This window comes from Bos taurus, chromosome 12 (assembly GCF_002263795.3).
Source record: "Bos taurus isolate L1 Dominette 01449 registration number 42190680 breed Hereford chromosome 12, ARS-UCD2.0, whole genome shotgun sequence".
Taxonomy (NCBI): Eukaryota; Metazoa; Chordata; class Mammalia; order Artiodactyla; family Bovidae; genus Bos; species Bos taurus.
In genome coordinates, this window is record NC_037339.1 from 34,647,083 (window position 1) to 34,674,347 (window position 27,265).

At 45.8% G+C, this 27,265-nt stretch overlaps 1 protein-coding gene across 2 annotated transcripts in view; it reads left to right on the forward strand.

The window, feature by feature from the left end:
• The window catches only part of SACS (sacsin molecular chaperone), a 68,784-nt gene extending 42,640 nt beyond the window's left edge, over positions 1-26,144 (forward strand). Inside the window, exons 9-10 of one of the 2 annotated variants that reach the window (XM_059892246.1) lie at positions 6,003-6,029; positions 9,710-26,144. In XM_059892246.1, coding sequence (XP_059748229.1) covers positions 6,003-6,029; positions 9,710-21,267 — 11,585 coding nt within the window. In that variant the 3' untranslated portion in view covers positions 21,268-26,144. The remainder of the gene's footprint in view (positions 1-6,002; positions 6,030-9,709) is intronic. The other variant, XM_015473836.3, reaches the window with a different exon arrangement.
• Positions 26,145-27,265: the final 1,121 nt, after the last annotated feature.

Below are 27,265 nucleotides of genomic sequence, written 5' to 3' on the forward strand. Positions count from 1 at the left end.
TTTCCAATGAGTCAACTCTTCGCATGAGGTAGCCAAAGTACTGGAGTTTCAGCTTTAGCATCATTCCTTCCAAAGAAATCCCAGGGCTGATCTCTTTCAGAATGGACTGGTTGGATCTCCTTGCAGTCCAAGGGACTCTCAAGAGTCTTCTCCAACACCACAGTTCAAAAGCATCAATTCTTCAGCCCTCAGCTTTCTTCACAGTCCAACTCTCACATCCATAAATGACCACAGGAAAAACCATAGCCTTGACTAGACGAAACTTTGTTGGCAAAGTAATGTCTCTGCTTTTGATTATGCTATCTAGGTTGGTCATAACTTTCCTTCCAAGGAGTAAGCGTCTTTTAATTTCGTGGCTGCAGTCACCATCTGCAGTGATTTTGGAGCCCAGAAAAATAAAGTCTGACACTGTTTCCACTGTTTCCCCATCTATTTCCCCTGAAGTGATGGGACTGGATGCCATGATCTTCGTTTTCTGAATGTTGAGCTTTAAGCCAACTTTTTCACTCTCCACTTTAACTTTCATCAAGAGGCTTTTTAGTTCCTCTTCACTGTCTGCCATAAGGGTGGTATCATCTGCATATCTGAGGTTATTGATATTTCTCCCGGCAATCTTGATTCCAGCTTGTGTTTCTTCCAGTCCAGCGTTTCTCATGATGTACTCTGTATATAAGTTAAATAAACAGGGTGACAATATACAGCCTTGACGTATAGGTCTAGTGGAATTTTATAAGCTGAACATACCCAGATCAGAACCAGAAGACTGGCTGCCTCTCTGAGATAGTCCTGGCCACCCAAAGGCAACTGTGACCCTGACTCTCGACAGCACAGATGGACTCAGGGCTTCCTGTGCTTCCTGTGGGGGGAATCCATGTGCACACAGTCTGCTGCGGTCACTGGCCCTGAATTTGGGATCCAGCTTGGTGTCTGCAGTTGCAGACCGTTCTTTCTCACAGCAGTGCTATTTCATTGTGTGGTTTCACTTTGTTTTGAAGAGAGAATTTTTGTTCATGTGCATTAGTTTCTGAGGTAGGTAGAGAGTTGAAAATCAGTTGAAAATTATTCAGAATCAAATCAGACTCAAAGGGTAGAAGACCAGCAGGATAATGTTGGTCTTACTTCGAATTTTCAAGTACTCTGTGGCACAGGGAGTGGCCACAACCTCTTCTCTAGCCTTGCATGAATGGGGACCTATCGTAATATTTTTGGGATGAGTTACATTTATCTACTGTTAACTCAGTAATTTGACGTCTTTGTAAAGCTGAGTCTTCCCACTCTGTGTGTGTTCTCGTTTTCTCATCTACTGTGAGTTCTGATTTGTTATTTTGGAATCATCTGCAGACTCTGTGTTTTATCTCTGGTTCCTGGTTTTACACTAGAAGGGACGTCTTTGCTGTTACTGTCACCCGTGATGTGCAGCTAGTTATCTCAGGAGTTGTCTTCACTGTCACTTATCTGGATTTAAGTATTAGTATTAGCCTGCCACCCTTGTGATTATGTAATCATCCTGGTCTCTAGCCTTTCTGGTTTCTTTATCTGGCCACTTGGTGAAGGGACTACCTCCTGGGCATCCTCCCTGTTGTTTTTTACTATTAGTTCTAGACAGAAATGTATTTTTGATGTCACTTTATCCCCAAGAACAGATTTACTGCTTGGGGAGCATTATGGTGTAGGGCCAGTGGGGACTCAGTAATGACCCCTTTGCTTTCCTTTCCTGGGACCCCAGTTGGTGAAGGAAGACCCAGAGAGGAACCAGTTGGTAGACCTTACTGGTCAGCCCTGCGTCACTGCGGTGACCCTGGTCTTGGGGGTGTGGCTTAGGGCATGCTGTGGGCCTGTACTGTGACCTCTAGGGTGAGATGGACGAGCTTACCAGGCTGGTTACAGGCAGCATTGGGGACCTCGACTTCCTTCCTGGCCCGCCCTGCACTGCGGAGCTGCGGGAGCTACCTTGGGCATCCCCCTGGGCAGGGGCAGGCGTTTCTTCCTACACTGAGCAGTCAATGAGCCAGTCTCCTTTCTGGTGTGTGGGGCAGGAGTATGAGAAGAGAGGCCAAGAGGGCTGCATCTGTGGGGCTCCCTTCCTACGGTGGGAACGTCACAGACGTGAAATGTCAGTGGATCTTTTGGGCTGCAAAAACCGATTATGTGATCCTTTTGCTGACACAAAGCACTGTGGGCTTCTCTTTCCTAAATGTAAGTAAAATCTGATTGGCCACATTTGGAAGTACAGCTGCACACAGTTGCATGGGAAGTGTTTTCTTTGGCAGTGGGAGTAGCCCCAACAAAATACCTCATCATGTGGAAGTTTTATCTTCCACTTGTTTCACTGTAAAATCCTCAGCTAAGTACTGTGGTACTGACTGTACTCTCACTATTTAACTCTGTTGCCTCTCATTTGCAGTTGTACACTTCAGTTCAGTCAGCCAGTTAAGTAGCTCAGTCGTGTCTGATTCTTTGTGACTTCATGGACTGTAGCACGCCAGGCTTCCCTGTCCACCACCAACTCCAAGAGCCTACTCAAACTCATATTCACTGAGTCGGTGATGCTATCCAGCCATCTCATCCTCTGTCATCCCCTTCTCCTCCTGCCTTCAATCTTTCCCAGCATCAGGGTCTTTTCAAATGAGTCAGTTCTTCGCATCAGGTCGCCAAAGTATTGGAGTTTCAGCTTCAGCATGAGTCCTTCCAATGAATATTCAGGACTGATTTCCTTTAGGATGGACTGGTTGGATCTCCTTGCTGTCCAAGGGACTCTCAAGAATCTTCTCCAACACCACAGTTCAAAAGCATCGGTTCTTTGGTGCTCAGCTTTCTTTATAGTCCAACATCTATACATGACTACTGGAAAAACCACAGCTTTAACTAGACAGACCTTTGTTGGCAAAGTAATGTCTCTCCTTTTTAATATGCTGTCAACTTTGGTCATAACTTTTCCTCGAAGGAGAAAGCATCTTTTAATTTCATGGCTGCAATCACCATCTGCAGTGATTTTGGAACCCAAAAAATAAAGTCTCTCACTGTTTCCATTGTTTCCCCATCTATTTGCCATGAAGTGATGGGACCAGATGCCATGATCTTAGTTTTCTGAATGTTGAGTTTTAAGCCAACTTATTCACTCTCCTCTTTCACTTTCATCAAGAAGCTCTTTAGTTCTTCTTCATTTTCTGCCTTAAGGGTGATGTCATCTGTATATCTGAGGTTATTGATGTTCATCCCAGCAATCTTGATTCCAGCTTGTGCTTCATCCAGCCTGGCATTTCTCATGATGTACTTTGCATATAAGTTAAATAAGCAGGGTGACAATATATAGCCTTGATGTACTCCTTTCCCTATTTGGAACCAGTCTGTTGTTCCATGTCCAGTGCTAACTGTTGCTTCCTGACCTGGTTACAGATTTCTCAGGAGGCAGGTCAGGTGGTCTGGTATTCCCATCTCTTTAAGAATTTTCCACAGTTTGTTGTCATCCACAGAGTCTTCTCCATTTGGGGGAAACAAAGCCAACCTTGACTTTGGTTTGCTTTCTGTGTAGTCCAGCATCCAGGGGAGTGGCATGTGCTTGTCGTCTACACTTGCTCACCATCTGCTGTCTCTGCAGACGCACTTTTCATTCAGTGCAATAAAATTGCCTGACTGAGATCACCAATTAATGACTTTTAAAAAATTATTAAATCCAGTGAAATTGTTTTGTTCTTCTTACCTGGTCCCCCTGAGGCTTTGCTCCTACTGGTCACTCATCTTTAATTCCCCGGTTCTCTTGTTGTCCTGATACTTCTTTGGCTGCTTTTAAGAATTATTTGTGAATTTCTGTTCCTTAGTTGACCCCTTAATGGGGGTCAGTTCAGAAACTCCTTATAGTCTTTGGGCCTCCTTGTTCACCCAGGTCCCTTGATCACACACGTGTAGTAGTCTGTATGTCTTCTGTTGGTCCCCAGTTTCAGGACTCGCAGTGCTGTGCAGGGTGGTGGGTATGGGCCCAGGCTCTGTCAATGCACAGATCTGGGCTCAGACTTGATTCCTCCATTGTGTGACCTTCAACAAATTACCTGATCTCTGTGAACCTCTTTCCTCATCAGTGACATCCTTCCAGAAAAGTGTATCTGGGGCGCTCGAGATTCAACTACATGAAACGAAAGATTGCTTTCTTTCTTACAAGTGTAATGAAATGAGAATAAGGGTTGAGTGGAGCATGGCAGGCAGTCCCAGCCTACCAGCTGAATTTTATCCAGTTTGCATGATGCCATCAGGCAGGCTATTGACAACCTCTCCAGTGATATTTTAGTTTGGGCAGGCTTTCTCTGAAGATAAGCTGGTGTGCATAGAGCGTGTAGTTTAACATGACACCTGGCTAATGAGAAACACTGTTGTCATTCTGTCCATGGAGCTCCTCAGGGAGCTCAAAGTCCACGCTTTCCCTGCTCGAGTCCTCATCTTGTGTCCATATCTGTCTCGCCTCTTGTGTGATCTTTCCTTGTGAGCACAGCACCATCACCACCCTTGTTCTCGTGTCTCTGGGCTCTGGGGATGGAATTTCTGCGTCGCCCTTCTCCCGCTGTGCTGTGAGCCCCCAGGGCCTCCTCCCTGCTGTGCTCATCTCATCTCATCACCGTCTGCTGATGGGTTCCAGTGTGTGTCCTGACTCTGGACAGGTCCCGTCTTGTTTGAGTGGCCTGCGGGGCTCCCGTGACTGGCCTCAAGAGACCAGAGTTCCCTTCATCCGAGAGAGCAGAGCCCTGTGAGGCTTGTCACCCCCGCGCGGCACAGTGCCCGCTTCAGGGTGGACACTTGGTAAAGTTTTCTTTTACACGAATTCAGGTTTTCGTGCATCTGTGTTTCTGCACACAGTGTCCCCTTTGCTTAAAATACTCTCTTGCACCCTGCCTGTAGGCTTCTGTTCATCTCTTTGCCTTCAACCCACAAGTCTCCTCCAGGGAGAGGCTCTCTGTGCTATCCCTGCCCCCGCACCCCCCCACGCCCCTGCCCCTGCAGGCCACACAGACCTGTGTCATTCAAGTCTGTCGCCACCCTTTTAATCTTTTCTGCCTGATCACAGCCCCGTTTTCCTGGGCCAGACAGACTAGGAAGCCACCCATTAGTCTCTTTCATGTTCCCAGTGCCAGGTTGATAGGCTGATGCTGAGCTTCCATTGCTGGGCTGGGTGGGGTGGAGCTGCGGGGACGGGGATACAAGCAGGCAGATGCCTGTAGTGTGGCCATGAGTCAGAATTTCTTTTCAAATGCATATCTTCTGTGTCTTATTTGTTCTCCACCTTAATCCTCCTCTGAGGGACAGAGACATTGAGGCTGAAAGAGCTTGAAGGACTTAGGACTATCTGGAGCTTCAGAGTTGGGGTGAAGATTCTGTTGTTTTGTTTTTTCTATCACAGGTCTAGGTTATTTCTGTATTAAGTTACTTGAGTAAATGGGTGACTCTTGGAAGTTAGAAGAGCAGGTAAATAGGTTTTGGAGGAAGTAGAAGAAAAGCAGTTGAATCAGACACATGGTAGGAATGCTTCATAATTTGGATTTAGTTTATATTGAAAGTGAAAGTTGCTCAGCTGTGTCCAACTCTTTGCAACCCCATGGACTATACAGTCCATGGAATTCTCCAGGCCAGCATACTGGAGTGGGTAGCCTTTCCCTTCTCCAGGAGATCTTCCCAACCCAGGGATTTAACCCAGGTCTCCCGCATTGCAGGTGGATTCTTTACTAGCTGAGCCATAAGGGAAGCCCAAGAAAACTGGAGTGGGTAGCCTATTCCTTCTCCAGCAGATCTTCCTGACCCAGGAATCGAACCTAGGTCAATTATATTGAAGTATATCCTTAAATCTTAAATGTATATTCTGCTATGTTTGGAGTTTGTTTATGGCTTTTCTTTTACATAATGATGTGTAAGATTCTGAAAACAGTGCTATCTTAAGATTCAGAATAATTGCTGTAGCCATTATGTGAAAACTGTGACAATTCCGGCTTTTTCTAAGAACGGATTTAATTATATTCTAGCACAACAACTTCTCTGGGGATACTCAGGTATGATGACTAAGTGTTGTATTCATTTGCAGCCTGATGTTTTTTTCATTTGATTCTTTGAATCCTGTTTTTTTCATTTACCCCAGTAGCTAGAAGTTGTATCAGTATTATTTTCTGGTGCTAACAATTAAAGGAGAGAGGAAACTATACTAGTAGAGTACATAGGTGGTTGTTACACATGCCACAATCAGGCCATGTTTCAGTTCATAGAACATTTAGTCTCAAATGAAACAATTATGCTGAGATTGGTATTTAAGCTGTGGGATTTAATGGAAGGGTGAGAGTGTCCACACTTGTTATATGATGAGATTGAAATGGACAGAGGGACATCCATTCTAGGATCTCTGTCCGTGAAGTGTCAGTTATTGACTGTCTTTTTATAAAAAATTTTGATAGACTTGCATTGTTTTCCTCCAGTTTCTGTTTCCCTTGGAAAATCAGGATATGAGATTAGCTTTATAGAAACTGTTTTTATAGTAAACATTATAGTAAACATTTGGAGTCAGTCTATTCCTTGAAGCTAAAATTAATTTAGAAGCTAAGTCACTGTTATAGTGATAATTCATATAAGTATTAACCTTGTTTTCTAGCTTGTAGGAAAAGTGGCTGATCCCTCACAGCTACCGTGACTGTATTCCTACATCTTTAAGGAGCGGAAGGCAGAGTCTTGTTGTCAGCAGGCTGCATGGTTAGCCGCCTGCCCCGGGGCAGGGGGTGCTCTGGGTGGCGTCGGCCACCGCCCGACTTGTCGTCTGTCTCCTGTTCAGGATGGAAGCGAGGGCCGCACTGCAGTGTCACTGCCGACTTCTTGAGAAGTCTGCTCGCAGTGCTGTTCTGAGCCAGCCTGGTGCCCTGTGGAGTAGAGGGAGGCTTCCCTGGGACCTTGCAGAGCTCTGGGAGCACCGGGCTGGCCACCGAGCTGCCCTCTCCATCCCTGTGTGCTGCTTTTCTGTCCTTTGTTTCCTTTTTCTTCCTTTGAAGATTTGACTGACAGATGGCCTACAGTTTAACTGGCACCTCATCTTATTTTCAAGTGGACTGTAGCATCCTGTTTCCATCCACATGGAAAATCTTCCTCAAAGTGAGGGCTGAACCATAGATTTAGCATGCTGACGGTTTTACCTTGAGCTGACCCACAGGAAAGCACAAACCACTCTGAGCAGAGTTGTTCCTGAATAGTTACAACTGATAAACACTCTCTCTCTAGGAACATGCCTGGCACAAAATACTTAACCTCTTTTGACAGTGCTGATAATTCGAAAGGCAGGGCCACAGAAGCACAAGTCATTTAATAAATGCTGTTGAACTATTTTATGGATACCAGTTGAGGTGCTTCACAATTTCAAGGGTGCCCCAATCCAGGGCATGGAGACATTTTTCTGTGTTAACATTTATACTTTAGGGAAAAAGCTGAAAGCTTAACTACAAAATAAACAGAAATCAGAACTCCAAGTCTAATTGACTTCTGTGCTTAGAATTGTCTCTTACTACATTTTCTCTCTCCTTTATTTTTTATGATTTGTTTCATCAAAGCATGACTGGCATTAATCGCATGTTACATGTGCTGTGTGCGTCAATCGCATGTTACATGTGGTGTGTGCAACCACATTACGTGTGGTGTACACGTGAATCACATGTTACACGTGGCGCACATGGTCGCATGTTACATGTGGTGTGTGCATATCATTGACATTTTATTTGCACATCGATACTAGACAGCTGTACTGAAGGTAGGTATGTGGCTTATAGGCTGCTGAATTTCATGCAAGGTTATTGGACAGGATTATCTGCAGAGTGCATGTTGGGTGGCAGTTATTAACATGGAACACAGTGTGCTGCACATTTGGTTTTTCTGTTTTTTGAGTGTTCTGAATTTTAATTTCTAACTCTTTTTTTGTATCTTTGATATTATATCCTTGCCTTGTGATTTGGATATTCTATTATAGATAATTCAGTAAGCATTTTTCAGAAAATTAAAAATGAATTAAAAAATAATATTTTAATGGGACTCACAGACCAAGGAGGCTGTGCTACTCAGACTATAGACAAGATTTTGTGACTTCTTAAACACTACTGCCTGACTCACCCTATGTCACATAGTGTAGAAACTGACAATAATTAGGACATGGGTATTGGTGTCTTCAACAGTTGCAGAAGTGTGTCCTTGCTTAAACTTCTGTGGCAGTAATTTTAAATGTCTTATTGTAACATGAGAGAGAATCTTCTTGGTAGAAGTTAAGGCCATCTCCCTGGTATGTGAGTCTGTGAAATAAGAGTGTCCTTCCCTGGTTAACAGATATTGATGGACAAAATTTCAAGGGGCTTGAGGTGTTCCCCTTTTTATATTTTTTTCCAAAATTAGTCTTTCCAGAGTCTAGATATTATATGTATGCTAGGGAGAAAATGGAATGTTAGTTTGCATAAGATTGAATTTGAGATGCTTTTTATTTCCCTGTATAGGCAAATATATACCCACAGGTATATCATGTTATTTTAAAATTTTATTATCCCTGGTATTATAGACAAATACACAGAAACACAAACTGTGCTTAGAAATAAAATGTTATCTTCTAGACCAGTGGCTGAAAATCAGCAAACATGTTTTTTCCCCAGAGAAAACCTTACTAGCCTCCTGGTTTATCAACCGTCCCAGGGTGCAGCTACCTGGTGGGGAAAGGATGCCATCACAGCTGGCCCCTGTGCCCTGTTGCTTATCCCTAAAGCATTGCTGCCAAGGCCAGAGTCCAGAAGAATGCCCTTTCCTGGGTGATAAGCACAAGTGAAACTCTGCCTCGGAGGGTCGTGGCTGTGCTCCCTGCCTGGACATGCACAGAGCATCTCAGAGCTGTAACCTCGGCCCCTTCCTCTCTCCAGTGAGCCCTCAAGTCCCAGAGAGGCCGTGCTAGCCCCCTCTTCTCAAATGTCCAGTCGTGGTAGACAGGAAGCTCCAGGCTACTGGCGGCCTCAGTTCCTACAGCCTGGGTCAGCTAGGACAGGGACACCAGTCCCCATACTCTCACCTGGAGCCTCACTTTATCCTTTCAGCTGCTTGGCTCCTGGGAGCACCACAAAGAAAAATTCTTACAGGGCCTGCTTATAAATTATTCTTAAATAAAATGAGGCTTCTTTAAGCTTTATTTACATTTTCTTTGATGGTCTTATTTGTGATCAAATCACCACTAAAAATTATTTTCCATGTTGATTCCATTTGTGTGATACTATAGGGTAATTTTTAAAATGCATGTAAATGCATTCTATGTATTTATTTAAAATAAGCACTTTCCAGGGGCTTTCCTGGTGGTCCAGTGGCTGAGACTCGTGCTCCCAGTGCAGGAGGCTTGGCTCAATCCCTGGCCGGGGAACTAGATCACACTTGCTACAAACTAAAGGTCCCACATGCTTCAGTGAAGACTGAAGATCCTGTGTGTTGCAGCCAACACCTGATGCAGCCAAATAAAATAAATAAAATTTATAAAAAAAATAAAGTAAGCACTTTCCAGAGAAAAATATTACTTCTCTAGGCTCTATCAGCACAATTATGCCAAATTGTTGCATTTTTACAGTGTGCTTAAAACTCTCAAAGTGACTTTCTAGGCCTATCCACTGTGCAAGAATATGCAAGTTAAATGAGTGACAGCAGACTTGTATGTACTCATAGCATCTCTTTATGTGACTTGCAGGAAGACCCTGCACTCAGCTTCAGCTCCTTAATACAGATCGCTTTGCACGTCTTATCAAAGAAGTAATGAACACATTCTGGCCTGGCAGAGAGTTGATTGTCCAGTGGTACCCATGCGATGAAGACAGAAAGCACCCGTCTGTGTCATGGCTTAGGATGGTGTGGAAGCATCTCTACGTACATTTTTCAGAGGATCTGACTTTATTTGATGAGATGCCGCTCATCCCCAGGACCCCACTAGAAGAAGGGCAGACGTGTGTGGAGCTCATCAGACTCAGGGCTCCTTCATTAGTCATTTTAGATGACGAGTCGGAAGCACAGCTTCCAGAATTTTTAGCGGATGTGGTACAGAAGCTTGGAGGGATTGTCCTTAAAAAATTAGATGCCTCCATACAGCACCCACTTATTAAAAAATATATCCACCTGCCCTCACCGAGTGCTGTGCTACACATCATGGAGAAGATGCCTCTGCAGAAGCTGTGTAACCAGGTTGCATCGCTGCTTCCAACGCACAAAGACGCCCTGCGTAAGTTCTTAGCCAACTTGACTGAGAGCAGTGAGAAGGAGAAGAGAATAATTCAGGAGCTGACAATATTCAAGCGCATCAACCATTCATCCAGCCAGGGGCTGTCCTCCTACACCAGGCTGAAGGGCTGCAGGGTCCTGCACCCTGCGGCCACTCTCCCGGCTGGCCTGCGGCTCTCCATCTCAGTGGTCGACAGCAGCGATGAGGCCACCATCCGCCTGGCGAACTTGCTGAAGGTGGAGAAGGTCAGGACCACCAGCTGCTTGAAGCTCATCTTAAAAGACATAGAAAGTACATTTTACTCTCAAGAAGAGGTGACACACCTTGTGCTATGGGTCCTTGAGAACCTGTCCTCTCTCAAAAGTGAGAACCCAAATGTGCTTGATTGGTTAACACCACTAAAATTTATTCAGCTCCCGCCAGGGCGGCTGGTGATGGCCAGTGAACTCTTCGACCCTGACATAGAGGTGTTGAAGGACCTCTTCTATGATGAAGAGGAAGCTTGTTTCCCACCTTCGGCCTTTACCTCCCCAGACATCCTTCACTCTTTAAGACAGATTGGCTTGAAAAATGAAGCCAGTCTCAAAGAGAAAGATGTTGTGCAAGTGGCTAAAAAAATTGAAGCCTTACAGGCCAGTTCTTGTCCAAATCAGGACACTCTCCTGAAGAAAGCCAGGACACTCTTACTGGTTTTAAATAAGAACCCTGCCCTGCTGCACTCATGTGAAGGGAAGGCGACCTTAAAGAAGATAAAATGGGTTCCAGCTTGCAAGGAAAGGCCCCCAAACTACCCAGGCTCCTTAGTCTGGAAGGGCGACCTCTGTGAGCTCTGTGCACCCCCTGACATGTGCGATGCAGCCCATGCCATCCTGGTTGGCTCGTCACTTCCCCTTGTGGAGAGCGTACATGTAAACTTGGAGAAAGCTTTAGGCATCCTCACAAAACCTGGTATCAACGCTGTCTTAAAGCACTTTAAGATCGTTGTGGATTGGTATACATCAAAGACCTTTAGTGATGAAGACTACTACCAATTCCAACATATTTTGCTTGAAATTTATGGATTCATGCATGATCATTTAAATGAAGGGAAAGATGCTTTCAGAGCCTTAAAATTTCCGTGGGTTTGGACTGGCAAAAAGTTCTGTCCTCTCGCCCAAGCTGTGATAAAACCATTCCATGATCTTGACCTTCAGCCTTATTTGCATAGTGTGCCTAAAACCATGGCAAAGTTCCACCAGCTGTTTAAGGCCTGTGGCTCAATAGAGGAGTTGACAGCAGATCATATTTCCATGGTCATTCAGAAGGTGTATCTCAAAAGTGACCAAGACCTCAGTGACCAGGAAAGCAAACAGAATCTTCATCTTATGTTGAACATTATCAGGTGGCTTTACAGCAATCAGATTCCAGCAAGCCCCAACACACCGGTTCCTATACATCATAGCAAGAACCCTTCCAAGCTCATCATGAAGCCAATTCATGAATGCTGCTACTGTGACATCAAAGTTGATGACCTGAATGACTTACTGGAAGATTCTGTGGAGCCTATCATTTTGGTGCATGAGGACATACCCATGAAAACCGCCGAGTGGCTGAAAGTCCCATGCCTCAGTACAAGACTAATCAACCCTGAGAACATGGGCTTTGAGCAGTCAGGACAACGAGAACCGCTGACGGTAAGGATCAAAAACATTCTGGAAGAGTACCCTTCGGTGTCAGATATCTTTAAAGAGCTTCTTCAAAATGCTGATGATGCAAATGCAACAGAATGCAGCTTCATGATTGACATGAGAAGAAACATGGACATCCGAGAGAATCTCCTGGACCCGGGGATGGCAGCGTGCCATGGGCCGGCTCTGTGGTCATTCAACAACTCCCAGTTCTCGGATTCAGACTTCGTGAACATAACCAGGCTTGGGGAATCTCTGAAGAGGGCCGAAGTTGACAAGGTTGGGAAGTTTGGTCTTGGGTTCAACTCTGTGTACCACATCACTGACATCCCTGTCATTATGAGCCGAGAGTTCATGATAATGTTTGACCCGAACATCAACCACATTAGCAAGCACATTAAGGACAGGTCTAACCCTGGGATCAAAATTAACTGGAGCAAACAGCAGAAGAGACTCAGGAAGTTTCCTAATCAGTTCAAACCATTCATGAACGTGTTTGACTGTCAGTTGCCCCTGACGGTGGAGGCACCCTACAGTTATAGCGGGACTCTGTTCCGACTGTCCTTCAGAACCCAGCAGGAAGCCAAAGTGAGCGAGGTCAGCAGCACCTGCTACAACACAGCTGACATCTACTCTCTGGTGGATGAGTTTAGTCTCTGTGGACACAGACTCATCATTTTCACTCAGAATGTAACCTCCATGTACTTGAAGTACCTGAAGATTGAGGAGACCAATCCCAGCTTAGCACAGGACACAATAGTCATAAAAAAAAAACCATGCTCCACCAAAGCGCTGACCGCACCTGTCATCAGCGTTCTAAAAGAAGCTGCTAAGCTCATGAAAACTTGTGGCACCAGTAACAAAAAGCTCCCCGCTGAGGCCCCCAAGTCATCTTGCATCCTGCAGATCACAGTGGAGGAATTTCACCATGTGTTCCGAAGGATTGCGGACTTACAGTCACCACTTTTCAGAGGTCCAGAAGATGACCCGGCTGCTCTCTTTGAAATGGCTAAGGTGGGCCAATCCAAAAAGCCGTCGGATGAGTTGCCCCAGAAAACTGTGGATTGTACCACATGGCTGATCTGTACCTGCATGGACACAGGGGAGGCACTCAGGTTCTCCCTGAGTGAGAGCGGGAGAAGGTTGGGCCTGGTCCCATGTGGGGCTGTGGCGGTTCTCCTTGCTGAAGTCCAGGACCAGAAGTGGGCCGTGCGGCCACAGGCTGGAGAAGTGTTCTGCTATTTACCCCTGCGGATAAAGACGGGATTGCCAGTTCACATCAATGGGTGCTTTGCTGTTACTTCAAACAGGAAAGAGATCTGGAAGACAGACACGAAGGGGCGCTGGAACACCACCTTCATGAGGCACGTGGTCGTGAAAGCGTACTTGGAGGCTCTCAGCGTGCTGCGTGAGCTAGCTGCCAGCGGGGAGCTGACGGACTACACTTACCACACTGTATGGCCTGACCCCGACCTAGTGCATGATGACTTTTCTGTCATCTGCCAAGGGTTTTATGAAGACATCGCCCATGGGAAAGGGAAGGACTTGACGAGGGTCTTTTCCGACGGGTCCATGTGGGTCTCCATGAAGAACGTGAGATTTCTGGATGACTCCATACTTAAAAGAAGAGATGTTGGTCCAGCCGCCTTCAAGATATTTTTGAAATACCTCAAGAAGACAGGGTCGAAAAACCTTTGTGCTGTTGAACTTCCTTCTTCGGTAAAGCTAGGATTTGAAGAAGCTGGCTGCAAACAGATACTGTTGGAAAATACATTTTCAGAGAGACAGTTTTTTTCAGAAGTGTTTTTCCCAAATATTCAGGAAATTGAAGCAGAACTCAGAGATCCTTTAATGAATTTTGTCCTAAATGAGAAAGTTGATGAGTTCTCGGGGATCCTCCGCGTTACCCCATGTATCCCCTGCTCTTTGGAGGGGCATCCTTTGGTTTTACCGTCAAGATTAATCCACCCTGAAGGACGCGTCGCTAAGTTATTTGATACTAAAGATGGACGATTTCCTTACGGTTCCACTCAGGACTATCTAAACCCTATTATTCTGATCAAACTAGTCCAGCTAGGTATGGCGAAGGATGATATTTTGTGGGACGACATGCTGGAGCGTGCAGAGTCAGTAGCTGAAATTAATAAAAGTGATCACGGCGCTGCTTGTCTACGAAGTAGCATCCTGTTAAGTCTTATTGATGAAAAACTGAAAATAAGGGATCCAAGAGCAAAGGATTTTGCTGCAACGTATCAAACAATCCCCTTCCTCCCATTTCTGACGAAGCCGGCAGGTTTCTCTTTGGATTGGAAAGGCAACAGCTTTAAGCCTGAAACCATGTTTGCAGCAACTGACCTCTATATAGCTGAGCACCAGGATATAGTCTGTCTTTTGCAACCAATTCTAAATGAAAATTCTCATTCCTTCAGAGGCTGTGGGTCTGTGCCCTTGGCGGTGAAGGAGTTTCTGGGTTTGCTCCGGAAACCCACAGTTGAGCTGGTTGTGAACCAGCTGAGAGAAGTTGCAAAGTCAGTTGATGATGGGATCACATTATATCAGGAGAACATCACCAACGCTTGCTACAAATACCTCCATGAGGCGATGATGCAGAATGACAGCACCAAGACGGCAGTCACTGAAAAGCTGAAAACCTTTAGCTTCATTCTAGTTGAGAATGCATATGTCAACTCAGAAAAGGTGGCTTTTCATTTAAATTTTGAAGCAGCCCCATACCTTTATCAGTTGCCTAATAAATATAAAAATAATTTCCGTGAACTTTTTGAAAGTGTGGGTGTGAGGCAGTCTTTCACTGTGGAAGATTTTGCCCTCGTTTTGGAATCCATAGCTCAAGAAAAAGAAACCAAACAAGTAACAGAAGAGAATTTTCAGCTCTGCCGGCGAATAATCAGTGAGGGGATATGGAGTCTCATTAGAGAAAAGAAACAAGAATTTTGTGAGAAAAATTATGGCCACATATTATTGCCAGATACTAACCTTAAGCTTCTCCCTGCGAAGTCTCTGTGCTATAATGACTGTCCCTGGATAAAAGTGAAGGACAGCACTGTCAAGTACTGTCACGCAGACATACCCAGGGAAGTAGCCGTGAAACTGGGTGCAGTGCCAAAGCGGCACAAAGCCCTGGAACGGTATGCATCCAACGTGTGCTTCACGACGCTGGGCTCGGAGTTTGGGCAGAAGGAAAAACTGACCAGCAGAATTAAGAGCATCCTCAATGCCTATCCTTCAGAAAAGGAAATGTTGAAAGAGCTGCTTCAGAACGCTGATGATGCAAAAGCCACGGAGATCTGCTTTGTGTTTGACCCCAGGCAGCACCCAGTGGACAGGATATTTGATGATAAGTGGGCACCCTTGCAGGGGCCAGCACTGTGTGTGTACAACAACCAGCCTTTCACGGAGGATGACGTCAGAGGGATCCAGAACCTGGGCAGAGGCACCAAGGAAGGGAACCCTTGTAAGACTGGGCAGTATGGGGTGGGGTTCAACTCCGTATATCACATCACAGACTGCCCCTCCTTCATCTCTGGCAATGACATCCTGTGCATTTTCGACCCTCACGCCAGGTATGCACCGGGGGCCACATCTGTCAGTCCTGGACGCATGTTCAGAGACCTGGATGCGGATTTTAGAACTCAGTTCTCGGACGTCCTGGATCTTTACCTGGGAACCCACTTCAAGCTGGACAACTGCACGATGTTCCGATTCCCTCTCCGTAATGCAGAGATGGCAAAGGTTTCGGAGATCTCATCAGTTCCATCATCTGATAGGATGGTCCAGAACCTCCTGGACAAGCTGCGGTCAGATGGGGCAGAGCTGTTAATGTTTCTTAACCACATGGAAAAAATCTCTATTTGTGAAATAGACAAAGCCACGGGTGCCCTGAACGTGCTGTATTCTGTGAAGGGCAACATCACTGACGGGGACCGGCTGAAGAGGAAGCAGTTTCACGCGTCTGTCATTGACAGTGTCACAAAGAAGAGGCAGCTCCCAGACATCCCAGTGCAGCAGGTCACCTACACCATGGACACTGAGGACTCTGAGGGGAGCCTCACCTCCTGGCTCATCTGTAACAGGTCTGGCTTCTCTAGCATGGACAAGGTGTCCAAGAGCGTTGTGTCAGCACACAAGAACCAGGACATCACACTCTTCCCTCGCGGGGGTGTGGCTGCCTGCATCACCCACAACTACAAGAAGCCCCACAGGGTCTTCTGCTTCCTGCCACTCTCTTTAGAGACGGGGCTCCCATTCCACGTGAACGGCCACTTTGCACTGGACTCGGCCCGCAGGAACCTGTGGCGAGATGACAACGGGGTCGGCGTGCGCAGCGACTGGAACAGCAGCCTGATGACGGCACTCATTGCGCCTGCGTATGTGGAGCTGCTGGCCCAGCTGAAGAAGCGCTACTTCTCCGGCTCAGACCCAACGCTGTCGGTCCTGCAGAGCACGCCCATCCACGTTGTCAAGGACACGCTGAAGAAGTTCCTGTCATTTTTCCCCGTCAACAGGCTGGACCTCCAGCCAGACCTGTACTGTTTGGTGAAGGCGCTGTACAGCTGCATCCACGATGACATGAAGCGCCTCCTTCCAGTGGTGCGCGCTCCCAGCATCGACGGCTCCGACCTGCACTCCGCCGTCATCATCACCTGGGTCAACATGTCCACCTCAAATAAAACCAGGCCGTTCTTTGACAATCTACTGCAGGATGAGCTACAGCACCTTAAAAATGCAGATTATAACATCACCACACGCAAAACGGTCGCAGAAAACGTCTACAGGCTGAAACACCTGCTCTTGGAGATCGGCTTCAACCTGGTTTATAACTGTGATGAGACTGCTAACCTGTACCACTGCCTTGTGGACGCCAACATCCCTGTGAGCTATGTCACCCCTGCCGATGTCCGGGCTTTCTTAATGACCTTTTCCTCCCCCGACACCAACTGCCATATTGGGAAGCTGCCCTGTCGTCTCCAGCAGACCAACCTGAAGCTTTTCCACAGTTTAAAACTTTTAGTCGATTATTGTTTTAAGGACACAGAAGAAAGTGAGTTTGAAGTGGAGGGCCTGCCCCTTCTCATTACCCTGGACAGTGTTTTGCAAACTTTTGATGCAAAACGTCCCAAGTTTCTAACAACATACCACGAACTGATCCCATCCCGCAAAGACCTGTTCATGAACACACTGTACTTGAAGTACAGCAATATTTTACTGAACTGCAAAGTCGCAAAAGTGTTTGACATTTCCAGCTTTGCTGACCTGCTGCCCTCTGTGCTGCCCCGCGAGTACAAGACCAAGAGCTGCACCAAGTGGAAAGACAGCTTTGCCAGTGAGTCTTGGCTGAAGAATGCCTGGCATTTCATCAGCGAGTCCATGAACGTGAAGGAGGACCAAGAGGAAACAAAGCCAGCCTTTGATGCCGTCATGGACACCCTGAGAGACTGGGCCCTGCTCCCCGGAACAAAGTTCACTGTGTCGGCCAACCAGCTTGTGGTCCCTGAGGGGGACGTCCTGCTCCCGCTGAGCCTCATGCACATCGCTGTATTCCCAAACGCCCAGACTGATAAGGTTTTTCATGCCCTCATGAAAGCTGGCTGCATTCAGCTGGCTTTGAACAAAATCTGCTCCAAAGACAGTGCATTTGTCCCTCTGTTGTCCTCTCACACGGCCAACATAGAGAGCCCCACAAGCATTTTGAAGGCTGTGCATTACATGGTCCAAACCTCAACGTTTAGAACTGAAAAATTAGTGGAAAATGACTTTGAAGCACTTTTGATGTATTTCAACTGCAATTTGAATCACTTGATGTCTCAAGATGACATAAAAATTTTAAAGTCACTTCCATGCTACAAATCCATCAGTGGTCGCTACATGAGCATTGCAAAGTTTGGAACATGCTACGTGCTTACAAAAAGTATTCCCTCCGCTGAAGTGGAAAAATGGACGCAATCATCGTCCTCTGCATTTCTTGAAGAAAAAATACACCTGAAAGAACTGTATGAGCTTCTGGGTTGTGTACCTGTGGATGATCTTGAGGTATATTTGAAACACCTCTTACCAAAAATTGAAAATCTCTCTTACGATGCAAAACTAGAGCATTTGATTTATCTCAAGAATAGACTGTCGAATGTTGAGGAGCTGTCTGAGATCAAGGAACAGCTTTTTGAAAAGCTGGAAGGCTTATTGATAATCCACGATGCTAACAACCGACTAAAGCAAGCAAAGCATTTCTATGACAGAACTGTAAGAGTTTTTGAAGTTATGCTTCCTGAAAAATTGTTCATCCCAAAGGACTTCTTTAAAAAACTGGAACAACTTATAAAACCCAAAAATCAAGTTGCATTTATGACCTCTTGGGTAGAATTCCTAAGAAACATTGGACTGAAACACATCCTTTCTCAGCAGCAGTTGTTGCAGTTTGCTAAGGAGATCAGTGTGCGAGCTAATACAGAAAACTGGTCTAAGGAAACGCTGCAGAACACGGTCGACATCCTTCTCCATCACATATTCCAGGAACGAACGGATCTGTTCGTGGGGGACTTCCTGAAAGAACTGTCTCTGATCCCCTTCTTGTGTCCAGAGCGGGCTCCCGCAGAGTTCATCCGATTTCACCCTCAATATCAGGAGGTGAACGGGACGCTCCCCCTCATCAGGTTCAGCGGTGCCCAGGTGAACCCGAAGTTCAAGCAGTGCGATGTGCTGCAGCTGCTGTGGACGTCCTGCCCCATCCTCCCAGAGAAGGCCACGCCCCTGAGCATCAGGGAGCAAGCAGGGAGTGACCTCGGCCCCCAGGAGCAGCTGGAGCAGGTTCTGAGCCTGCTGAACGTGAACCTTGACCCCCCCGTGGACAAGGTCATCAACAACTGCAGGAATGTGTGCAACATCACGACACTGGATGAAGATATGGTCAGGACTAGAGCCAAGGTCCTGAGGAGCATATACGAGTTCCTCAGCGCCGAGAAGAGGGAGTTCCGTTTCCAGCTGCGGGGTGTTGCTTTTGTGATGGTGGAAGATGGCTGGAAGCTCCTGAAGCCGGAGGAGGTGGTGATCAACCTGGAGTACGAGTCCGATTTCAAGCCGTATCTGTACAAGCTGCCCTTAGAGCTGGGCACCTTCCACCAGCTGTTCAAACATTTGGGTACTGAGGACGTCATCTCCACCAAGCAGTATGTGGAGGTGCTGAGCCGCATCTTCAAGAACTCCGAAGGGAAGCAGCTGGACCCGAACGAGATGCGCACTGTCAAGAGGGTTGTTTCTGGCCTGTTCAGGAGTCTGCAGAACGACTCCGTCAAGGTACGGGGCGACCTGGAGAACATCCGGGACCTCGCACTCTACCTGCCAAGCCAGGATGGCCGGCTGGTCAGGTCGAGCATCCTGGTATTCGATGATGCCCCACACTACAAGAGCCGGATCCAGGGCAGCATCGGGGTGCAGATGCTGGTGGACCTCAGCCAGTGTTACTTGGGGAAGGACCACGGCTTCCACACCAAGCTCATCATGCTCTTCCCCCAGAAACTGCGTCCGCGCCTGCTGAGCAGCATCCTGGAGGAGCAGCTGGACGAGGAGACCCCCAGGGTGTGCCAGTTCGGGGCACTGTGCTCACTCCAAGGCCGGCTGCAGCTCCTGCTGTCCTCTGAGCAGTTCATCGCAGGCCTCGTCAGGATCATGAAGCATGAGAATGACAATGCCTTCCTGGCCAATGAGGAGAAGGCCATCCGCCTCTGCAAGGCCCTCCGGGAAGGGCTGAAGGTGTCCTGCTTCGAGAAGCTTCAGACCACACTACGGGTGAAAGGCTTCAACCCCATCCCCCAGAGCAGGAGCGAGACCTTCGCTTTCCTGAAGCGGTTTGGGAATGCCGTCATCCTGCTGTACATACAACACTCAGACAGTAAGGACATCAACTTCCTGCTGGCCTTGGCCATGACGCTGAAGTCGGCGACCGATAACCTGATCTCCGACACGTCCTACCTAATTGCTATGCTGGGATGCAACGACATTTACAGGATCAGTGAGAAGCTTGACAGCCTAGGCGTGAAGTACGACTCTTCAGAACCATCAAAACTTGAACTGCCAATGCCTGGCACGCCAATACCTGCTGAGATTCATTACACCCTGCTCATGGACCCCATGAATGTCTTTTACCCGGGAGAGTATGTTGGGTACCTTGTCGATGCCGAAGGCGGGGACATCTACGGGTCGTACCAGCCAACGTACACGTATGCCATCATCGTACAAGAGGTCGAAAGAGAAGACGCCGACAACTCGAGCTTCCTAGGAAAGATTTATCAGATTGACATTGGCTACAGTGAATACAAAATCGTTAGCTCTCTGGATCTGTATAAGTTCTCACGGCCAGAGGAGAGCTCCCAGAGCAGAGACAGTGCCCCTTCCACCCCTACCAGCCCCACAGAGTTCCTGGCCCCCGGTCTTCGAAGCGTCCCACCCCTCTTCCCTGGGAGAGAGGGCCTCAAGACCCCATCTTCCAAGCATCATTCCCCCAAAAAGCTCAAGGCTACTTCTCTCCCAGAAATTCTAAAGGAGGTGACGTCTGTGGTGGAGCAAGCCTGGAAGCTTCCTGAGTCAGAGAGGAAGAAGATTATCAGGCGGTTGTACCTGAAATGGCACCCTGACAAAAACCCAGAGGACCATGACATGGCTAATGAGGTTTTCAAGCATCTGCAGAATGAGATTAACAGGTTAGAGAAACAGGCTTTTCTTGATCAAAATGCAGACAGAGCCTCGAGGAGGACGTTTCCCACCTCGGCTACCCGGTTCCAGTCAGAGAAGTTCTCCTTCCAGAGATTTTACACATCATGGAACCAGGAGGCCACGAGCCACAAATCCGAGAGGCAGCAGCAAAATAAAGAGAAAGGCCCGCCACCGGCTGGGCAGACGTACTCCCAGAGGTTCTTTGTGCCCCCTACTTTCAAGACGGTCGGCAACCCGGTGGAGGCGCGCAGGTGGCTGCGCCAGGCCAGGGCCAACTTCTCGGCTGCCAGGAATGACCTGCACAAGAATGCCAACGAGTGGGTGTGCTTCAAATGCTTCCTGTCTGCCAAGCTGGCTCTCATAGCGGCCGACTACGCTGTGCGGGGCAAATCTGACAAAGATGTGAAGCCAACGGCCCTGGCGCAGAAGATCGAGGAGTACAGCCAGCAGTTGGAGGGCCTGACCAACGACGTCCACACCCTGGAGGCCTACGGTGTGGACAGCTTGAAGACCAGGTACCCTGACCTGCTGCCCTTCCCGCAGATCCCCAATGACAGGTTCACGTCTGAGGTTGCCATGAGGGTGATGGAATGTACTGCCTGTATCATCATAAAACTTGAAAACTTCATACAACAGAAAGTGTGAGGCAACACCAGGAGAGAAGCAGGGAGCTATGTCCTGGACATGTCGTAGCACAAATATGACTCACTGTCCTTCCTTAAGCCCCATTGCCAGCATTCAGGGATGGTGAAGCACATTGGGGGTTGATCAGGTAGAATCTTGACCTTCTTACTAATGTGGATGTCCACAGGGAACCTTGACCTGAGAGAGTAGTGTTTTGAGGCTGGTGGTGAACTTGAAATCACTGGATGCGGCTGGCTGGCTGGCCAGCACCTCTGTGAACTGCACTTTACACACCAAAGCTCAGCGGTCTGTTAGAGTCTCTGTGTCTCTGGTTGGTGGTGGGGGGGCGGGGGGAGTTAGTTTTATGTTTTTAATGTATGCAGTATTTTTGAAGGAGCTAATGAAACACTGGACATATCATTGGTTGAAACAAATTAGGGGGATTAGGTCTGTGGAGCTTTATTGTTTCTTTAAGCAGATCCTCTTGGGTGCATTATCAGCTGGATCTGATTATGAGCCTGTTGCAGTTTTACATACTAGATACTTAGCACATGTATAACGTGGTACAGTATTTTATCCTGAATACTACTTGATTGAGACTCTGCAGACAGCCCCCACTAGGGTGCCCTGAGTGCCCTTCACATCCTTTTCCTGGAGGTCCCCCTCCCTGGGCTTGCAGGCATCCCAGATCACGAAGGTGGCACACGGGAGACCTGGTGGTGGCCCCTGTTCTCGCTGGATGTGAATATTGCTTCTGAGAACTGCTTGCCAAAGCCATGCCCGTCACCTGTGAGGGCATTTGCTTGATGTTTGTTTGTACGCGTTTCCCACAAACGCCCTAATTTATATGGTGTGGTTGGACAGGATGTGATCTTTCATTGTCTAAAGGTGCTGCACTCAACATTTTTTGTCCTTCAACATGGCACTTAGTGGAGTTTTTTTTTCTTGGGATTTCACTCTGAAGACATTGAAAAATTGTAAAATCATGTGAAAATATCCAGTAGGTTATAAAAGAGGAATTATCAGCTTGTGTCTTCCCCATGAATAATTCAGAACTGATGTTTAATTTTTATCATGTTTGAATGTCCTATGAACGTTATATCCCTTGCAGAATATAAAAGATGATAATTATTTAAGTGTGCTGGCTGTAAATGATGTGCAGTATAATATTTTATGCAATTAAGGGCTTATGGGACACATTACCACTTTTTTTACTTGTACTGGTAATAAGGAATGTTTGCACCTCCACTATTGTATTGCTTCTGGATGTGAGCCATGTGATGATTTCTGCTATTATATTAAGTGCCACAATTTTAATAAAGCAAATGTACATATGAAGTCATTGTAACTGGTATTTCTTGAGAAAAAGTTCCTTGAAAATCAAACTTAGTATCTTCCGGTATTAAGGTTTGACATGCTGTGTATATGTGTGTTTATTGGAAATACTAGGATAGAACTTTCGTATGTATTTTATACTGGAATTTTAAGGGGTTTCTTTTTATGACTGAGTATAAAGTACTTGGTATATATTCAGTTTATTAGGTGCTCGTTGATTTTGTTAAGAGTTGATTTTATTTCACCTTTTTAGGGAATGCGATTAGTTGACATTTATAATTTTTGTTGTTGTTCAGTTGCTAAATTGTATCTGACTCCTTGCAACCCCCCCATGGACTGCAGCATGCCAGGCTTCCCTGGCCTCCCCTATCTCCTGGAATTGGCTCAAATTCATGTCCATTGAATCATGATGCTGTCTAACCATCTCATCTTCTGTCGCCCCCTTCTCCTTTTGCCTTCAATATTTTCCAGCATCAGGGTCTTTTCCAATGAGTTGACTCTTTGCATCAGGTGGCCAAAGTATTGGAACTTCAACATATGTGATTACACATATGTATTTGGAAATATATGAAATAGAATTATTCTGTAGTAGAGGCTGGATGGATGCTGACCTTGCTTCAGGGAAGGGCTGTGCGCTGGGGCTAGTTCACACCTGAGCCCTAACAGGTGGGTGATGTTCCTCTTATACCTGAGGCACAAGTTTTCAAACCCTACACACCAAACTTGGGGTTCTCTGTCCTGGGGACCCCCAAATTCTGGGTCTCCAGCTATTTGGGACTTTTAAGTTATTGCTACTTTAAAACTCAGATTCAACACTTGCAATGTATTTTATTGCTTTCGGATATTAAAATGTACACAGAAAATTTTGGCCTTTGTGATAGTTGATGGAGTTTTGTGTTTTTTCTAGACTTCCTTTAACAGAAAAATTATAGGTCTGCAGTCCTTTCCATGAAGCCCTTGCATACAAATGTATTTCAGAATTTGGATTTTAGAAAGTTAGTACCACTGTGTATAAACTGGGTCTAATGAGGCTTTTCCATTGGGGGTGGGGGTTGGGCCACTCCCTTTAATCAAACACAGTGAAACCATGAACACCCACCCACCCTAAACTACACAGACCTGAGAAACAGCCTTATCTAAACTTAGATCAGGTTTTGCTGCCCAGAGTTTACAGCAGGTGGATTTGGGAAGTTTTCATTATTTGAAACTTAGATTTTGAAGTTCAGGGTAAGTAATTTTGGACCCGAACTATTTTTTTTTATTATTATTATTTTACGCCTTTTACCCTATTTTGCTTTTCTTATTAAAAGGAAACTGGAGACTGCCAACCAGTGTGTGAGCAGCTGCTCCCGGGGAGGGGGTTGGAACAGGCCTTCTGCCCATGGAGATGGGCTCTGTGCTGTCCTGTGGGCAGGAGGCCCGAGTGGTCCGCAGCCACCAGTGGGGAACAGGTGAAGGCCCGAGAATGATGCTGGGAAGACATTCACGTAGCGTTTAGTCAAATAAAGAGAAGTAGTTGACAGGTTAGCTTTGGGGACCAGTGGGTATCCTTCCATCAGTGCCAGTTGACATCCTGTGTCCTTCAGCGTTTTGTCGACCTCAAGGATAAGAGAGTAGAGAATGGCAAGTAGATAAGACTTAGCTAGTCAAGTATTGCTCAGGGTTCCACCAGAGCCTGGAGCCAGTGGGAGACATGCGGACACCACGTGGGAAGAGGTCTCCTTCCAGGAGTTGACCAGCCACTGGGGCCAGAGTCCATGCCCGCAGGATGCCTGCCCATGGGCAGGAGCTGGAGCTTCCTAACTGTGGGTGGAGTTTCCTAAATCCCTGACATCTAAAGCTTCTCCACTGATCTTGTTTTGCCACATTTGGTCTAAAGTGTCATCAGTCCTCCATTGGTTAGGAAGCTAGTCCCAGGCCTGTGCTGTCAAGGCATGGGAGAGCCTGGGGGGACATGGATACCAGAGCCAACGTGCGTTACATTTTATTTAAAAAGAGGAACCACGTGCTTAAAATCTCTGCTTCTTTCTCTTGTGTTTGTTAAGGCCCTGGATACAAAGCCCAGGACAAAAACTGAAGCTGCACTGACTATTCAGCTCAAAATTCACTTTCTACTCCGTGCCCTTTTTACCCTCTTATTCCACCTGCTTGTTTATGCCCGACCCAAAGTTCACTTGGTTTTCAAACCACAGCCAGTGTGCAGTGGCAGTTACAAAGAAGACTGAAGCCCAGTGAGCCGTGATGTGTTAGATCAGGGAATGGTGGGGACAAACAGTGCAAGCAACCGAGCCTCGCTGGCTCCATGCCGGGGATGGCTCTGCTCTTCAGAAGAGCTCCCACCCTGTCCCCCACGGGCAGAGACTGACCTGGGGGGTGCCCGAGGGGGGAACCTGAGCCCTGTAGGAGCTGCGGAACTGGGAGGGGTTGAGAGGTTCACGTTTGCTCCACTGAAAGGTCTTAGCAAGTCTAGTTTGCTGCAAATCTAACTTTACTATTAAAGCTGACATTTTGATCTTCATTTTTTGACTTGTGTCTGCTTCTCAGTCGGTTCGGAAATTGGAAAAGAAATAAAGACTGTTTTTCAAGGTCCCTAAAGTATCAACCGATAGTCAGTGGTCGCAGCCACTTGGTGTGTAGTGCTCTCTGGGTATGTGCCTCGTTGTGGGTGCTCCTAGCATGGCCTCGCCCCTTCGGTGGAGATTTCAACTACACTGTATAATGTACTTAACACGGTAGGTTTATGCAGTACAGTCTAGAATACAGCCCATCTGAAAGTCTGTGTTGTAACCAAGGAGAAATTCCTCATCACTCTGGAGAATGCAGCTAGAAACAAAAGTTTGGATTTACACCTTTTATTTATTTATTTATTTTTTATTTTTAATAATTTTATATGATAAATTTCTTCTTTTTTTTAAATTGAAATATAGTTGATTTACAGTGTTGTGTTAATTTCTGCTATACAGCAATGTGGTTTCATTTTACATATGTATGTATATACACATTCTTTTTTTTCATATTCTTTTCCATTATGGATTATCATAGGATACTGAATTTAGTTCTCTGTGTTATATATTAGGGTGCTGTTGTTTATCCATTCCACATATTTAATAATTTATACCTGCTAACTCCAACCTCCCACTCCAACCCTTCCCCAATCCCCCTCTGCCTTAGCAAAAAGTCTGTTCTCCATGTCCATGAGAGTCTGCTTCTGTTTCACAGATAGGTTTGGTTGTGTCATATTTTAGATTCCACATATAAGTGATATCACATGGTATTTGTCTATTTCTGAGTTACTGCACTTAGTATTATAATCTCTAGTTGCATCTAGATTGCTGTGAATGGCATTATTTCACTCTTTTTTATGGCTTTTTATGGCTGAGTAGTATTCCATTTTTTGATTGCACTGTTTGGTTTTTTGTTATTGAGTTGTATGAATTGTTTGTATATTTTTGAAATTAAGCCCTTGTTGGTTGTATCATTTGTAAATATTTTCTGCCAGTCCATAGGTTGCCTTCTCATTTTGTTTATGGTTTCCATTGTTAAATAAAAGCTTGTAAATTTCATCAGGTCCCATTTGTTTTTGCTTTTATTTTTGATTGCCTTGGAAGATTAACCTAAGAAAACATTGGTACAATTTATGTCAGAGAATGTTTTGCCTGTAATCTCTTCTAGGAGTTTTATGATGTCATGTCTTATGTTTACTTATTTATTTTTTTCTGTTTACAGTTTTTTATTTTTTTTAAATTTTATTTTATTTTTAAACTTTACAATATTGTATTAGTTTTGCCAAATATTGAAATGAATCCGCCACAGGTATACCTGTGTTCCCCATCCTGAACCCTCCTCCCTCCTCCCTCCCCATACCTTCCCTCTGGGTTGTCCAGCGCACCAGCCCCAAGCATCCAGTATCGTGCATCGAACCTGGACTGGCGACTCGTTTCATACATGATATTATACATGTTTCAATGCCATTCTCCCAAATCTCCCCACCCTCTCCCTCTCCCACGGAGTCCATAAGACTGATCTATACATTTAAAATGTTCATTCCCCGTCCTTTGATTCTTTTTTTTTTTTGACTTTGCTTTATCATCGACATCATTTTTTTGGACATGTACACACATTCTATGAGAACCCATCTACATCAATTGGGTTGGAAGACTTTTTTTCCTGCACAAACATGGTATAAGAGAGTAAATATGACACAAAAATGACAACACTACTATGACAACAGGAGTGTCACAGCAAGAAAGCAGACATTAATTCTAAAAATCAGGACTTAACTAAATGGAAAAGGCAAATACTTATTTAAATAATCTAAGTCCCCACCCTCCCAATACCCTGAAACTAGGAGTGTTATATTCAGAGTTGAGTTTGCTCTTAACTGATTAGGACACACTGTATTTTTAAAATTTTAATTTGTATTTTATTTTGTATTAATAATTTCAAATGTTTATAATACCAGTAATTTAAATATTAAGAAACTGTTAGGAATGGGTTGCATTGTTAACACCTTGTTAAGACAGCATTAGAAATAAAGACCAGTTTTCTCTCAGTTCTGAGACTGTGGAAAATGAAACCGATGTTGTATTTCTAGTCATAAATCCTTTGATGGGAAAGTTGCAGTGCTGTTGGTCCCACCACGTCTTGTGCCGTGTGGGGATTCTAACGGGAACGATCAGTAAAA